The following is a 17,372-nucleotide window of genomic DNA, read 5'->3' as shown; positions in this document are numbered from 1 at the left end:
TCATTGTGTACATAAAGCCTGTGAGAAGTCCTGGCACCAGTGTTCCTGTGTGCATTATACACCTCCTTTGTGACGGTAATTAAAGAGCATACAGTATGAAAGGTTCTTCACGTGGCTTACATTATGGTCATTATCTTGTATGTATTCAAGTTTGAAAGGGCAAAATAGATTCTTGATTTTTTTGAAATGGGGAAAATTAAAATATGTTTAGTGAAAAAACTATTCCACAATAGGACTAACTTAAAAAGACAAAGAATTGAGGTCATCTGTGCCCTAAAATAGAACTTGACATTTCTCTTCAGTTAAATTTACTACAGATTTCTTATTAAAGAAATATAGAGTAATAGAGCAGTCATGAGTCTAATAATCATTTGGTTTAATATATTTTTATTTATCAAAAAAAGGCAAAAGAGTGTAGTTAACAGAATACCAATGGCTAGTTTGTAAAAATAAATTTTATAAAGGTGTATATTTTCTTATGATGAAATATCATTACCGCACTAGAAGAAATGTCATAATAATAATAGAAATTTAAATGCAGGTTTTATTATTTACCCTTCCTCTATCTTCCATTACATTTCTGGAATGAGCATGAATAATGTTTTGTTTTCATTTTTAATTTATGTGACTTTCCCTTTGTAAGTTAAGCATCAGTTACATTTTTTTAGATACTTGTCATGTTTATAGCCCAATGTATACTATTTTTCTTGCCATCATTTTAATAACTAGATAAGTATTATAAAGGAATATATGTTGGGAAGGAACAACATTAGAATATATATGATAAAGCTATAGGTGGAAAGAATTGATTGGTTTACTTTTCCCAAAGAAACCTCTTCATGCAGTTGTTTAATGTGAAAGGTTTTTTCTTGAAAAGGTTAAAAAAGTTCTAATCAACTTTTGTACATTATGTAGAACTTCATTTTCTAAACTCTGCAAAAGAAAGTTTCATATTTAATGGGAAATCATGAATTATTCCATTTATTATCTACTTCCTCCTTTCAAAGACATGATCTGGATAAAAGGCGGGGTGAATAATTTCAAAAAAATACAATACATTTTTAATGGGAAGGTGCAAACTACAGATTCTCATGACTATTAGCAAGTGTAGAGGAAACAGAATTTTACTTGCAAAACTCGTCAAACTCTTGCAAAGATAAAATGTATGACATACTTTGATAAAAAAAAGAACACAGTGAGCTGAAGTTTTCTTTTTAATGCAACTTGTTGTTTTTACTAAGTTTTGTCTTTATATTCTCCAACTTTGCATTTTTATTAGAAGTTGATATTTCACTCAACTTCTATGAAAATTGATAGTTCTTTCATTTATAAAGATGTATTGATGAAGAGCTGAAAGAAAAAGTTTAAATGATATTATTTGAGACAAAATTTCCTAAAAAATAGAATATTAAAAATCTTGGACAGCAGTCACAAGATTATGTTTCAAAAAAACGGTGACTGTTATATTGTATGGGGTTTTGCATTAATAAAAAATTGTAAATAGTAATGTAGACCAACACGATTCGATGAGCTAGTACAGTCATGTTTATACATGTTTGTGGTCCATTGTTTGTAGTCGTGTAGTATAAAGCTTACCTTTTGTTTTTTCCTCTTTTTCTTATGGTTATTGTTGTTGTAGTAGGACACAGACTGTAATAGAATTATATAACTAGATTTCTTTTTTTATCATTATGACTCAATCCAAAAACTAAGATTATTTTCAGGCTTTATTTTTCAGCTTATGTTTAATTGGTTTCCCTATAGTTGAAAGTTACAATGTGATTTGGAAAAAAATGAACAAAAATCCATATGACTTCCTCAGTTAGCCAAAGGTGCTTGGACACGGTGGTACTGTGAAAACCTTCCCTGAAAATTTCCTCTGAAAGAATGACACTCATTTCATACCTTCCCATGTCCAATCTTTAGCTTAACATTTTCATTTGTAAATAAATTCGAGTTTCTCAAGGGAGTTTGCAAGTAATAGGGCCATGTTAAAGATTATGTAATTAGCCTCATCTAAAGAGCTGTCTTTCTTCCAGTGCTTTTCACTAAACTTCTAAAGAAAAACTTTGTTTAATGTGGTTAAGTTTGAGATTTTTTCTAGTAGAGAAAATCTTTCAGTAAAGAAAATGTGTGTCATGGCTCATGGGTAAATATTTTGGTAATACTTTATTTTGACTGACAAATAGTTTTATTCATTCGTCATTGATGGTGATCTCTGTAGTTCAAATATTTGATTGATTTGGAATCACTTGAGTAAATAATTTTTAACAGGATATGCACATAAAAAACACCTTTCTCTTATTATTAAGGGAATTATTTAAAGCTATTGTAACATTGCAGTCTGTACTGTCTACTAAATAACCACAGCTTTCCTCCGATATTGGGTAACAATCACTAGCAAAAATATTTGACTGATTAACATTTTGCTAAATATCAGTTCTTATTTAATTGAATCTGAGAAATAATTTTTTTCTGTTCTACATGAATATTCCATATAGCTTAAAATAAAATCGCCCATGTTGAAGTGAATTTTTATTTTAATCTTGGCAGAATTCCTTGCCAATCATATTTTTAAATATTTTAATTTTTGCTGAGAGAAATATATTAGTAATAGCCCTACTTAAAAAATATTATAGGCTAAACTTTATTTCTTAGTTATTATTACACTTTTTAAAAAAGAGTTAAAGGTTGAATGTAGGTTAAATAGTTTTTTCCAAATGGCATTTTTCAGTTTGTATATATACTTCAAAAATGTTGGCAGTCTATGCTTTCTAACTTTGATTATTAATAGATAAAAATTTGTATTTTCCGAAAATATGAAGCATGCTGACATGCGTAGCAGTTTCAAATTAGTAAACTTTTAGTTGTGTAGAAAATCACAAAAAAATCCTACTCCTTAACCTCTTGGGAGGTGGATTATATTTATTGTTTATTTTTAAGTTACCAAATAAGTCCAGTTATCTGCCATATTAATATTTATGTTCTGGTTTATTGGTAACATTTTTATGGTGAGTAGGTTTTTTCAATTTATACAATTAAAGGTGATATCACATTTATTTGGATAGCAATTCTGAGATTTCCAGAAACAGTGTAAACTAATACTTGCGTTTGTGGTGTTTCTTTTGAATGAAGCTAAAATGTTATTTATTTCAATCCGTTAGGAGAGTTTTTATATAAAATTATAGCAACATCTCAAGTAAATTATGGTACAATAGTAAGTATAGAACAATAGATATACCTTCAAAATTAGTTTTTTATTTTCTGTTAAAGCAAATATGACCAATAAATTTCACAAAGAAAATCATGATTGTTAAAATGGCTGTTACATTAAAATTCCTATGACTTGATTAGTCAAAACTACAATAATATTACAAGAGATATTTTATTTATTGAAATATATGCTAAAACAATACATAAGCTGCAGTGATTATATTATCTTTATTATATGTTCATTTCTCTTTAAGGAAGTTCACCTAAAATGTTTAAGAGAAATTAGTAACAATGTTCATCTTAATGACTAATTCCACTTTTAATAACTAATTATAATAAACAATAGATTTTTTGTTTCAAGTATAACAAACTCTACTTTTTGAGGTATTAACATGTAAATAATTAAAGTAAGTCACATAGAAAATAGGCAGTGATTATCGAGTTATTTATATTGGTGGATATACTGAAATGCAAAGTGAATTTGCTTTAGAGAAGCCATCATATTAAAAATGCTTTTTATATATTTTATTTGGATTAATAAAAATGCCTCATTAAATATGTGTATGTTTATCTCTAAAATATATTTCTAATTTTTCCAGACATGAAAATTGAGGAGTTTGAAAACCGTTAATCTGTAATATGCCACCTGCCCTATTTACATTTTTAACAGTTGAGTATTTGTTAACTGATCTCATAGAGAGCTACATATTTTGCTGTTTCCAGATGGATGAGATAGAATACCATGCATAACTTTACATTTATCTTCTTTGAGTGTCACCTTATTTACATATCAATTAAAATAATATCTGTATTAAGATGGATAATGAAAGTTATCAAATTTACATGATGTGACTGCAGTTTGCTATATTTCCAGTAGATGCCCCCAGAGACCAGTCAACTTATTGGAAATCCTTTAAATTTAAAAAGAGCCTTTTTCATAATGAAACTTTTTTTCTTGTTATATTTTGAAGTACATGGAAAATAAATTAAAAGTCCTAGAAATCTCAACTCTCCGATGGTTATTACACAAAAATATATGTGAATGATGATAGTGTATTTCTTAATTAGTGTTAGTTCTTAATCAGTATTAGTCAATACTATGGCTAACGATTGTTAAAAATCTAAATGTGTAAAATTGAGAAAAACGCTTTCAGTTTTCATTGTAATTCTATATGCTTTTCAGTCAACTTCAAATATAATTGATATTTTTTCTTTCTTCTCTTTATATATATTTATATGGCTAGGGGAATGGCATATCTTTGTTTTAGCTTTTAGGGAAAATTTTATTCTTTTCACAAAAAACTATAAAACATACCCAAATTACTAATATGGTTTTTATCAGTATGTGTGTCAAGAAATGCATATTTTTCCCATTCTAATTATATGTAATATCTACCTACACTGAAAAGTATGGGTAAGAATAGTGACTCACTTTATTCCATGGAAATTATATTAACTGAAGCTATTTAAGTATTAATTTAAGAGTCGATGTAATTATCCCGTAGGTGATTCCAATAACATTTATTCCTACAATATGAATGTAAGACTGTTATAACTGACACATAGATAACCCACTAGTGACTTATAAATATTAACTTAATGGAATAAAAGTATTATCCTGACTTTTGATTAGATATTACATATCTTTTGAGTTTATCTTTGTCAGATTAAATAAAAATTTTATGATCTTGTTTTAAAGTATGATTTTTTATTAAACTGCTTTTGAAATAATTTACTGAATATGAAGCTTCACCTTGATACAGTATTTGAGTTTGTCCTGTGAAGAAAATATGTTAAATATATTAATCATATATTTGAGTAGTTCATAATTCATTTTGATTTTGAAAGTCCATTTAATAACTAATATAAGTACCTATAAGTTAAGAGAAATAAAATAAGCTGTCATATCTATTCATTCCATTTATTCATGTTTTTCATATTTGTAGAAGTGTGTGCTTTTTATCCTCTTATATGTTTGTCTTTCTCAGTGTTTTTCTTCTATTAGACTTCATATATCCTGGAGTGACGATCGCATCTATTTAGTTTGCTTTGCAGGGTTGCTACTGTCTGCTTCCTCATTTTAAGGAAGGGGATTCTTTAAGAGAGTCACAGAATGACACTATTCTCTTTTCCCAAGCCAGCATAAACACGGATTAGCATGGACAAAGGCAACGGCTTTCAAATTAGAGAGTTACATGTAATTGTCCAATTATGACAGATTCCTAAACAATCAATGCAAATAAACAAAACAAAAATGCGTAGAGGAACAGAAAGAAGAAAACCCAACAAATCTGATGTAACAGGAGACAATGTGGTAAGGTGGAAAAAAACAGAATTTGCGCTCAGAAACCTGGATGTGAATTTCAGATCAGCCTGTTATTAGTTTGTACGGCTCTGTCACTTATATGGCAAGTCACAACCTCACCAAAGATAGTTTCTCTATCTGTGAAAGTGGAAGCATTGCTTTGTAGACTTCTCATGTGTTAGAAATGATGTCTACACGGTGTCTGCCACATTGTAGGTACTCTGTAAATAGCCGTTCAGAATGTTTTAAGGCAGAATTTTAAAATGATATAAAATCTCCGTGGCTGTTTAACAGAAAGCTCGCCATCTCTCAGCATCTCCACACATTCAACTGCTATGAAGTTCTGTCAAAGTGGTCAGTTTACTTTCTGTAAATGTATAGATTTTTTTTAAAATCTTCGAATCTCTTAGGGCAATTTTTATGTCAGTTTAAAACGCATTGAATCTCCTTTGAAGAATGCCTTTAAATAGTAATAAAATCCATATGGAATGGGTGACTACTTAATTCCCTTCCTAAATTCATTCTTCTCCAGCTACATCTCTTGGATGCAACCTCAGGCGTCTGCCATGACAGAAATCTTCCTCAGGGTGTAGATTTACAGAGTTCAGCATATCCGTGAATGTCACAACTGCTGCTCCTATGAATGGCATGTTTTCTGTCAGGAAAACTCCTCTCAAATTCCATAATATCAAATCTACATAAATTTTACTAGAATTCTCCATTTCTGCCCAGTATAGCGACTTTTTAGGTCAAGGAGATTTTTCTTCTTCTGATACTTACAGAGAATATATTTTAATTTAGACTAATATTGGTTTTAATATACAAATGAAACCAAAGACTGATAACTTTGTGTCCAAATGAAATAACAAAATAACAAATTTGAATTCTGTCTATATTTCTGTTTGTGTTTAGAAAATTTCTTTTCCCATAAAGCAAGTCAACTTTGCCTGTGATTCTGTTATGAAATATAAAACCTGAGAAATCCAAATATAATGGTGGAAATTGATAGGCTTTTTTTTTCAGATGATCAGTTCATTTTAATAAAAAAATTATTTTGGTTAAAAGAAATAACTTGCATTAACTATGAAGATACAAATAGGAACTTATTTAGTAAATCATTAATTGCTCTTTCTTGCTTTCAGATTACTAATGAGGCTTAAACAATGACATACCTGTACATATGCATGTGTGTGCACACATGAATGTGTATATAAAACCGAGATGATACCAGCATAGTTATTTATGCATTTTGAAATACATCTCTATTTGAAATCTCTTCTGCAAAGAATGGTCTTTTTAAAAAATGTACCAGAAATTTAAAAAAATTGATATCAGTTATATATCATGGGTGTTTTAAGGCTGAAAGATGTCTTGGAAACCATTTTAGTACAGTTCCTTCGGAATCCATTCTGTACTTTGGTCACAGACAGCAGAAATTGATTCTGACTAAATAAAGTAGAAGCCGTTTTTTGGACGGATACTGGGTAACAAGCTGAATTTAGGGAGAACCCAGCTCAGAAGAAAAGGACAAGACATGAGACCCTTGACAGGATGTTGGTAGCAAGAACTACTTCAGAGTCTTGCCAGGAGGTCACTCCCAAGATGATTGAGCTCCAACAATCTGCTAAACCTTTGTTGTGTTTCTTGTGTCAAGATTCAGAATTCTGGGAGAGGAACCGGTTGCTTTAATTTGGTCACTGTGGACCCACCTGTTGGTTAGAGAGTCTTTCAAATCAAATCCCACCAAGATGACCCGTAGTGTGAGAATGGTCATTCCAAAAGTGTTTTGGAGTGCTGCCACCTGTGGAAGTGGAACTAGATGCTGAGTGGACCAAATCCAACCAAAACACCCTCACCTTCCAGGTGAAGGAAATCAGGCTTACAGAATCATTTTCTGCATTTCTGTTGAGATTAGAGGTATGAGATTAAAACATAGATGGCCTCGCGGCTTGTGTTTACTTTTATTGTTTAAAGTCAGTGTTCTAATTTTTATTTATTTATAATTTTCATTTCTTCCAAGGCATAACCTTACAAAGATGACAGTGCTTGTTTAAAGCAAGGCTGGATTTTCAGCCCCTCATCCTCAGATCTCCTATATTCTCCCACAACCTGTCCCCCATTGGAGGTACCACTTAGATACCCCTTCAGCCTCCTCACACTCAAGTTATCTGAACCAAACTCAATTATCTTTCCACAAACTGCTCATCCTTTTGTGTCCCCCTCTTTAGCAAATTACCACTTATTTTTTATTTAACCTCGAAATCTGGTTGTCATCCTATGTCATCCATTCCCTTTCCTCTACCCCCAACACCCATTCAGTCACTATGGAATTGATGTTTTCATCTCCTAAATATGTATTGAATCTAACCTTCTGTCCAATCCCATTTCCTCTTTCCTTTGGTTCAGCCTCTGTGGCCTGTCCTTTCCAGGACCACTATCTCTTCACACTGCTCGCAGTTCTACCCTTGTCCTGGCCATTCTCTAGGATCAGGTGTAAATTTTAGATTCACAAGCTCATGGATGCTAAATTGAAAGCCTTTATTTTTTTATAACTTAATTTTAATTCCTGGCCCTGAGCCTTGATCCTCCCTAGTGTAAAAATCTAATCTTGTCCCTCTCAGGTAATGTGAATCCAATTCAGTGATTTCTCAGGTTATTCAAGAATTCTGGTGCCTCTTCCCCTCACCCTATTTTCTTATATAGAAACAACACAGTGGTGGTGCAAGGTGGAGGGGAGGAGAGTTGCCAGATTTAGCAAATAAAAATATAGGATATACACTTCAATTTGAATTTTAAGAAACAGAAAACTTTTTTAGTATAAAAAAGTCCCATGCAATATTTAGAGAATACTATTACTAAAAAAAATATTCATTGTTTATCTGATATTCAAATTTAACTGGGCATCCTGCCCATTTTTATCTGGCAATTCCAGGGCTGGGGTTTGTCGGTATTTACTTTCAGATCTTAATCTAGGACCTTGTTACAGACCCTGAATTTGCCTATCTAGTATCTCATTTCTCCATTCTTCTTGGCTAACATAACTCCAGTTTTGCTTGGGAGAGCAGTGTGTCCAAGAATAGGCAGGATATTTGCTTTTCCCAGTCTTCTTGCACCATTGGGTGGCCACGTGACAAAGTTCTGGCCAATGGGACCAAATTGAGAATCTATTAACAGTTACAGGAATGCTTTTGTTTTTCCCAATAACAGGGAAAGACACAGCTGGTGCCACCCACCTCCCCTTTTTATTTGCCTTGAAGGTGGGCACAATATCTGAAGCTATATGAACCCTCCAGTGACCAGCAGGGGACAAGCATGAGGGAAAGACTAAGATAATCCCAGACGCATTGAACGTGCCAGGCCACTGAACCAAGGCCAGCAGATGCCTACTTTTAGGCACCTTGGGCTGTGATAAGTGGAAACCTCTAGTTTTAAAGGCACTATGAAACAAGTTTTCTTACTTGTAGTTGAATGCATTCTAAACCTATGGGGTCTATCTGATGCACTCCATCCATCCTTTTCTGTCAGACCTGGAAATATGCTGACTTGACTGCTTTGATAGTTCCCTGATGCTTCTTATTCTCAGAGTTACAGCTGTGTCCTTCTTCAGTCCCCAGTGGGCAGCCCATACAAGAGCATGTTAGCACACACTCCCTTGTTGTGGCCAGTGACATTATGACAGATATGCCAGCTCTCTCTTTCCATTAACTTTTCTGCCATACATGGAGCCCACTAGACTATTACGGCATTTCACCCATACCATTCAGGAACGGTGGGAAATTATAGTGGCTGGTTCTGGTCCTCTTCTACTGAGAAACCCTATGTGACGACTTTTGCTATACCTTGTGTAGAAGCAGGTAGAAAGGAGGGGAATGAGAGGACACGGCCTTTGCAGCATCGCACTGCCCCTTCTTCATACGCCCCTCCTTTATCTTGACTGGACGGCAGAAACAAACAAAATTCTGTTACTTCTTTTTCCCATATCATATGTTTTTGGTCTCATACAAGATGGTGGCTTTTGGCCTAGGAATGTGGTTTACTTATTCTCTTTATGAATGAGTCCGATTACAATAGGTGCTGTGCCTCCGGCTGCCAGATGGGGGAGGCTAACAATTCAACTGGAACACTCCTTCCAGATGATTCTTCTAAGCTGCAATCTCATGGAGTCATTTCCCTAACTCAGACCCTTCAGTGGTTCTACCTCTACCTCACTCCTAGCTTGAAGTCCAAACTTCTTACCATGGCTTTGAGGTCCTATCTTTTCTTTTAAAACTTCTCTTTCATCCCTACTCTCTTGACCTCTCTTGATGTGTTTCATTTCATACCCAAGCTGATCCACTGAGTAAGAAATTCTTGGTGGATGGAATCTGGGCATTTTTGGTTTTTTTGTTTGTTTGTTTAATTCTATAGATGAATCTATTGCATAGTCAGGAGTTGGGAACCAGTAGTTCAGGACTTTACATTTCTCAGAGCATTTTCACATACATCATTTAATTTTGTTCTTAGAAGAATCTTGTGATATAGGTACAGCATATATTGATATGCACATTTTACCAATGAGATGAAATGAGGTCCAAGGAGGTTTAGGTAGAACTGGGCTCAACTTTGAGTATTCTGACTAATTCTAGTCTGTTTCCACTCCACACTGAAATTTTTATTGCTAGTAGTATCACATTATGTCAGTTGTTCTAAATACTTAATTGTCTCCTGATTTTAAAGAAAATGTAATATAATTAGTAGCTCTATGATTTGGCCTCTGATTGCTCATTAAGTGGAATAATAGCCACCACACAGCTGTTATCCCATAACCCTGTTTATTTCCTGCATAGTACTTTTCATCATCAGAAATTACTTATTTTTTGCTTACTTACTTGTTGGTTTTGTTCTCCCACTAGAATACAATCTTCACAAGGAGAATGAACCCATTCAGTCTAGAACAGTGTCTTCCGCTTAGAAAATGTAACAGCTATTTGTTGAATAAATAAATGGAATATTCAGTTGTCACTTTATCTCTTTGCATATGGTTTATCATTAAATTAGAAGTGAATTATTAATCTAACAAATCATGAACTTAATCCTAACTGAAAATATTTTTCATATATACTTGGTAATAGATTTTAATAAACATTTTCTAACCAAACATCCAAGCATGAATGAATGAATGAATGAACTTCCATAACATACAATGAAGCCATTTAATATAGAGTGCATTTTTAAATATTAAATGGCATGTTTAATTTTTGCTTGGCATATTGGTTTTTTTGTTTTGTTTTACTGGGAGGCTAGTATATCAAGTACTTTTGGATATCGTAATTACTATGGTCTGGATGTGTTCCCCCAAATTCGTATGTTGAAATCCTAACTCCCAAAGGTGAAAGTATTAGTAATTGAGGTCTTTGGGAGGTGCTTAGGTCATGAGGGCAGAGCCCTCATGAATGGGATTAGTGCCTTATAAAAAAACGGTCTCCAGAGAGATTCCCTAGCCCCTTCCACTATTTGAGGATACTGTGAGGAGGTGCCAGCCAAGAACAAGGAAGAGGGCCCTCACCAGAAGGTGACCATGCTGGCATCTTGATCTTGAAGTTCCAGCCTCCAGAGCTGTTAGCAATGTATTTCTGTTGTTCGTAAGCCACTCAGTCACTAGTATTTTGTTCTAGCAGCCAGAACGGACTGACATCCATCAACTCATTTATCTGTCCCTATTAAAGGGAGCTCAGCTCTGGAACTGATATATTTATAATGTAATTTTACTAAAACTACTATAGTTGGGTAGCTCCTGGCATCTTTCATTAAACTGAAGTTGTTCAATTACAAGTGTTTGAGGCAAAGAGAGTTTTCAGCTTTCATTCAGAGGAAAAAAAAAAAAGGCAGTGCAATTCAACCTTTAATTTTTAGAGAAGAAAAACACTGTATGGATTTAATGGATTAAAATAATGTTCTGAGTGTTGGGTTTCTTATTCCCAGTTACCGGAACTCCTACAAGAAGAACATTTGTGTGGACATGCTGCGAGATGGTTATCATAAGTCCTTTACTGAGCTCTTCGCCCTGATGGAGAAGTGGGATGCCCTGCGGGAGACCGCGAGAGTTAGGTCCCTTTTGTGGCTGCAGAGACCTCTGGAAGAGCAGCCTGATAAGCTGGATCGTTTCTACCACTACCTGACCAGGGCTGAGGCAGCTGAAAGGAAAGGTGAGTGGAGGGACTGTGGGCAGCAGTGCTGCAGGAGCCTGAACAGTGAGCCTGAGGGAAGATTCCAGAGTGTTTCATGTATGAATTCAAAACATTAAGACACCTGAGCACAATCCATTCTAGACATCTAAGCATCTTCATGGAATACATGATAGGGAATGCTGAATCACAAAGCTCTCCAGACACAGGGGCATCCTGCTGATGTCATTCCAAGCCAGGAAGACAATGCATAGCACCTGATCACATCTACAAATTTTCCAATGTCATGAATACGACTCTTTCCATAGTTTTAAAAATATATAGAATTTTTACTAATGAGATACTTTCAAAGAGTACTATAACTTGAAAATTGTACTGATTTTCTAGTATTTATATAATGGAATTTGAAGGTGTTATCTGTAAGTCCTACAGATTTCAATCAGAGAATTTTTATTAGTAAATACTGAGAAGACACGAAAAGCCTACAATTCACAATTATGAATAAAATTGTTAATTTTATATTTTCCATCACATCATTCCTAATAAATTCCCTTTTTTGTATCCAAAAATTTTCCAGAAAGTCAGTGTTTCAAGTATTGAAGATATTTTAATCTCTACTATAATTATACTGATATTGTTGTCATAAGGCTTTCCTAGTTACAGTATATTAGGAATTAGTCATTTTATATAATCAAAGAAAAGAAATCCTAAAAGTTAGCATATAAATTTGGTGGTTTAAATTATTATTTTCTTCAACATATTGTGTGAAAACACCATAGGACTCAAAAAGAGAAGCTTGGGCCCCAACAATGACTATATTTCATTTCAGGGCTTCCTGTGGGAAAATAGAGTATTACACAACTTTTTGTCAACCAGTGCTACAGTGGGGAAAATTAATGGGGATGTGGAACAGTATTGCAGCAAAAGTCTCTCAGCCTCTATAGTGGAGTTAATACATGTTTCCCATCAGGGTGTCACCTGGCTTACGAATAGGAGATATACAAAAATCCTAACAGCATAAGTGAGTGAGTGTGTGTGTGTGTGTGTGTGTGTGTGTGTAGAAAAGAGGTGAATATTTGTATTATGAAAAGTATTTAACTGCAGGATTGACATTAAAAATAGAATCCTTTGGCGAATTTTGAAATATGACATCTAATTTCTCAAGAAATTAACTGTTATAAATAAAAAATGCTATTGTAAAAAACTTACATTCTAGTTTCGGCTGCAAATTCTGAAGTGATATTTGCACTGAAAATAGAATTGAGCAAGATAAAATTTTCCCATTAGTCATTTTTTGAAGTTGAATTCATCATATTCACTAAGTGTTTTAAAAAGAGGCTTTCATATTGAGTAGCATAAATATGAGCCAAATACACCTTGTTACAAAATGTTATAAATACGAGAAATTTGTCATAAAGCATTTTGTAATTATAAGGAAACTAAAAAGCTAAGTAGTCTATTTGAAGGTAGAAAACATTTTAATTTTTTATTAAAGAAAAGTAACTAAACATTTAAATAAAACTGTTTCTCTGATTCCAAAAGTTAACAAAGTCTAAACTTTATAGTAGTCAATATTTTGTACACATGGTGTAAGTAAAGAGATATTTTCTTTACTGGGTGTCTTTATCATATATTCATCATAACTGAGTAGCATTTGTTAAGTGAAATAAAATTGCCTCTTGCTCAGAATAACTCTTCTGTAAGGTTATCTCCTTCAAAATGCACTGGCTTTTGCCTGGTTGAAATATAGAAAATGAAAATTATTGCAAAAGATATTGTTGGAAATACTTTAGTTGAAGTACATGTGAATATTTATATGCTTTTTAAAAAATTTGTAGAATTGTTTTCACATTTAACACATGGATTTTATTGAGGAAAAATTGTGACAAGAGTTAAAAAACATCCCAGAAAATGGGATAGACACATTCACTCTTACTAACTTGAATTAATCCCAAATCTTAAAACATGATCGCGCGTGTGCACGCGTACACACATACTCTTAATCTAGAATATAGATATTTGTTACTGGTGTCTCAGGATTCCATCCTATATGGTCATGAGACATACAGAATCTGAGAAAAATTTTCCTGAAGTAGCGTATCTCCGAGCATTCTCATTGCTTCTCATTGGAAAGACTATCACTCTAGGGTCACAATGAAGTTCATTTAATCAAAGCTGTGGCACTAACAATAGTCATCTTGGGTTAGTTCTGTCTCTTGAGACTTACAGACAGAAACCTAGAGTTAAATTACTCTGGAAAACATCACTTGCTGTTTCATAGCAAAGAAGTATTTTAAGTAAGCCAGTCATTTCTTTTTCAATTATTTCCATTTCTTAAGGTGGGGTTTTTTTTGCCCCTAAGAACTTTTTTTATATTACCCATTGTTGTAAATCATCTCTGTACCATCTGTAATATTATGATTAAGGCCTTGTGCCCCATGGGGCTAGAGAAGAGATGGCAATAATGGTAATGGGCAACTGAATCAATAGATAATTCAAACATTATTTACGCTTGACTTTAAATTATTGTTAAGGGTTAAGCAGCAATTTTTTAATAACATTTATTTAAGATACAAGCAGAGTCCCATAGGATCTTTACAGGTTTTATGTAAAGTAAAACAAAAATAATTATCTGGTAAAATAAGTTTGAGAAACACCAGATGAATTAACATGGACATTAAGCAGGTTGGTTTATCGCAGGACTTACCAGAGCCTTTAACATGCTGATGCATATTGTGTGGTCAGTGAAAGAGGGAAATTAGCAACTGCATTTTCCAAATTTATTTCATCGTGGAATCTCCTTTTTAGATAACACAATGAATACCGATCTAAATAATAAACGAACAATAAAAATTATTTTCATCTTGTATATATCTGCTGACAACTCAAGTAAGTGGTCTACAAGCAAGGAGATAAGGCTGCTTAGAATGTAAATGGTACAGCCCGTATATTTGGATGGTCCAAAGATTCAAAAACATATTCCTTTATACTTAATACTCTGAAAAATACTCCATTTTTTCTGTAGAAAGAGAGCTTAGCTGACTAGTGGTCTCTAAATATGGAATCTTGATAACTTATACAACTTGTTCTAAAAAAAAACTTTATGAAATATTGGAAATGTTTTTCTATTAAGGTGTAATTACTGAAAATCATAAAAACTATTTTGGGATCACTTTTTTTTAAAAGAAGATCTTTATATAGCTTTTTAAAAATGGAAGTTATGGAATGCTTTACAGACTTTAAGAAATCATAACTCTAATCACTAAAGATGACAAAGAATATAATATTACAAAACAGACTTTAGTGCTCCACTCACCTTAGGTAGAAGGTTCACAATGCAAAGATAAAACATAAGAGAAGTCAGTTCTGAGAGTGTTTGTTTTAAGTAAATAACTCTGGTTACTCACTGCTTTTCACCTAAGCTCTTGCCTATTTCGAGTAACCTTAAAAAGCAGAATGGCTCTCCAGAATCCCCAGCTCCTTCAAAAAATATTCAAAATTAGGGAGACAGGGAGACTTTTTTTTTCTTTTTTACTTTAATGTTTAGGTATAAACTTATTTTGAGATAAATCTTAATTTCCTATGAAATTATAAGGTAGCATATTTAAAGGAATGACATAAGTTTTAGAAATTTCTTTTGAAACATTAGAGTCACTTATGTACAGTTCTTGAAAATTACCTTTTGTTGTAATCAGCCTTGTTGTTTTTTTTTCTGGGCCTTTTTATTTAAATCTTGTAGGAATACTAGTGGGCAATGTATGAATATTTTTCATAATTGTAATCCTTTCAGGAATATTTGAGTTGACTCTTCTGATTTCAGTGAATAATTAGTATCAGTGAATTCTAATAGATAATGATTATTATAAAAAATCCTTGGAAGGGTAATCCAGAGGCTACCACGTGTCTACAACTGTGCTTTCAGCACAGATGCAAAAAGACATAAAGATTATTAATTTGTTTATATTCACCAATAGAGTGGAGTTTACAGGACTGAGGCACAATTTATTAACACACACATTTTTGTCCAAGTTTATGATTGATTGTGGTGGGGTTTACAAGACTGATTCACAATTTATTAATGCACTTTTTGTGTACAAATAGGTCAGGTGCCACTTTAGGAAAAAAGGGAGGGTTTAAAAACTACCAACTAATAAACTAATAACTGAGTGAGAAGGATGATTAGTATTGATGCATTTTCAACAGAAAAAGATACTATTTTCATATCCTATCTGCTTTCTTCATTAACTTTTATTTATTGATTTTTTTTTTTGCCATGGTTAGGAACATTGCTTTCTCTTGAATCTCTAAATACTCTTCAAATCTTTGATGGGAAAAGTACTTGATAATAACACATACTCACTTCTTCCACAAGAACTGATAACTGCTAGTACATATATTATCATGACTTGTGTCTTATGTAAAGTCTAGTGTTTCAACCAAAGAGTATGTCAATTTCTCACATGTTCTAAGATTTCAAAAAGATTGTTGTTGCTTTTTTCTTATGCACATCCTTTAATGTAAGTGTTTTGGTGGTTAAAATATAGTAACTGAATTTTGCATTTCCATTCTTAAAAATAGCTAATCATGTTTTTAAGGAAAAATAAAAAATAAATGTGACTATGTTGGTTTGCCATTTGAAGGGACATGCTGTGAGACATTTTTCTAATGCCATTAATGTTTTTCTTTGAAGAATACTTTGAAGGTGTCTATAATAACTTGTATGCCCTGGCCTGTTACTTCAATAATGCTGAAGACAAATGGGTAAGGAACCACTTCTACGAACGATGTTTTAAGATTGCTCAGCTGATCAAAATTGACGGTGGGAAGAAAGAAGCCGAGGCGCATGCGCACATGGGACTTCTTTTCGAGGAAGATGGTGAGTGGTCATTTGTCAGGCTGTCCTGGTTGTTCTGGAGGATTCAGAGTCCATGCAACCAGAAAGCATGTGGGGATTGAGAAAAAGATCTGAGGCATTAGTATAAGAATGTTAAGTTATTGAGATTAAAAAGCAAAAGTGTGTGACTTATGGGCTCACCGTAAGTTTCCTTGCAGTCCTATGTCCACCCAAGCTCTTGGGCAGAGTCCCCAGCAGCATAATCACAAAGAGAAAGCATCCTCCCGTGCCCATCCATACATATCGGTAAGTGACACATGCTGTACGGTTTTGAATTTTTTTGTCTCTCTTAAACAGTCCTCTGTTCGTTTTAACTTAACTTCTCATGTCTGAAAATGGAAAAAAAGGAAGGCATATTTCATGATTTTCCTAGTGCCCTATGCCCCTTATGTAGTGGACCAAAAAATCTCTCTATAATTTAGATATCACCCCATCGTGATTTTATAACAATTTCTGAAGGAAAGGTCCTTTAAAAGTAACTTCATACATAATATGTTAAGACAAGCCAAAGTCTAAAACAACAACAAATAGCATCAAAAACATATTTTGTATGGTGGTTTACTAAAGAATGCAAATAAAAACTTAAGAGTCAAAATTATTTATGGAAGGAATGGTGGGTAGATAATATGCAAAGAAAATATATGAAAAGATAGCGTGAATAATGCTATTTCTTTTCTCAAAAAGCTGTCTCATTTTCCACAAAGTTTTGACTTTGGCAAACAGTTAAATTAGAAAATATTTATTAATTCGTGGCTAGGACTTTATAGGACTTTGAGAAAGGTAAAAAAAAAAAAGT

General features: G+C 33.2%; 1 protein-coding gene across 2 annotated transcripts in view; it reads left to right on the top strand.

Moving 5' to 3' along the window:
• TTC29 (tetratricopeptide repeat domain 29) overlaps positions 1-17,372 on the top strand; it is a 388,892-nt gene that overhangs the window by 184,547 nt on the left and 186,973 nt on the right. For both annotated transcript variants that reach the window (XM_026499440.4, XM_057310110.1), the window contains 2 exons: positions 11,480-11,703; positions 16,373-16,558. In XM_026499440.4, the coding sequence (XP_026355225.3) occupies positions 11,480-11,703; positions 16,373-16,558 (410 nt within the window). The remainder of the gene's footprint in view (positions 1-11,479; positions 11,704-16,372; positions 16,559-17,372) is intronic.

The sequence above is a fragment of the Ursus arctos genome, unplaced genomic scaffold, assembly GCF_023065955.2.
Source record: "Ursus arctos isolate Adak ecotype North America unplaced genomic scaffold, UrsArc2.0 scaffold_11, whole genome shotgun sequence".
NCBI classification, from domain to species: Eukaryota; Metazoa; Chordata; class Mammalia; order Carnivora; family Ursidae; genus Ursus; species Ursus arctos.
This window is presented reverse-complemented; position numbering and strand designations above follow the sequence as displayed.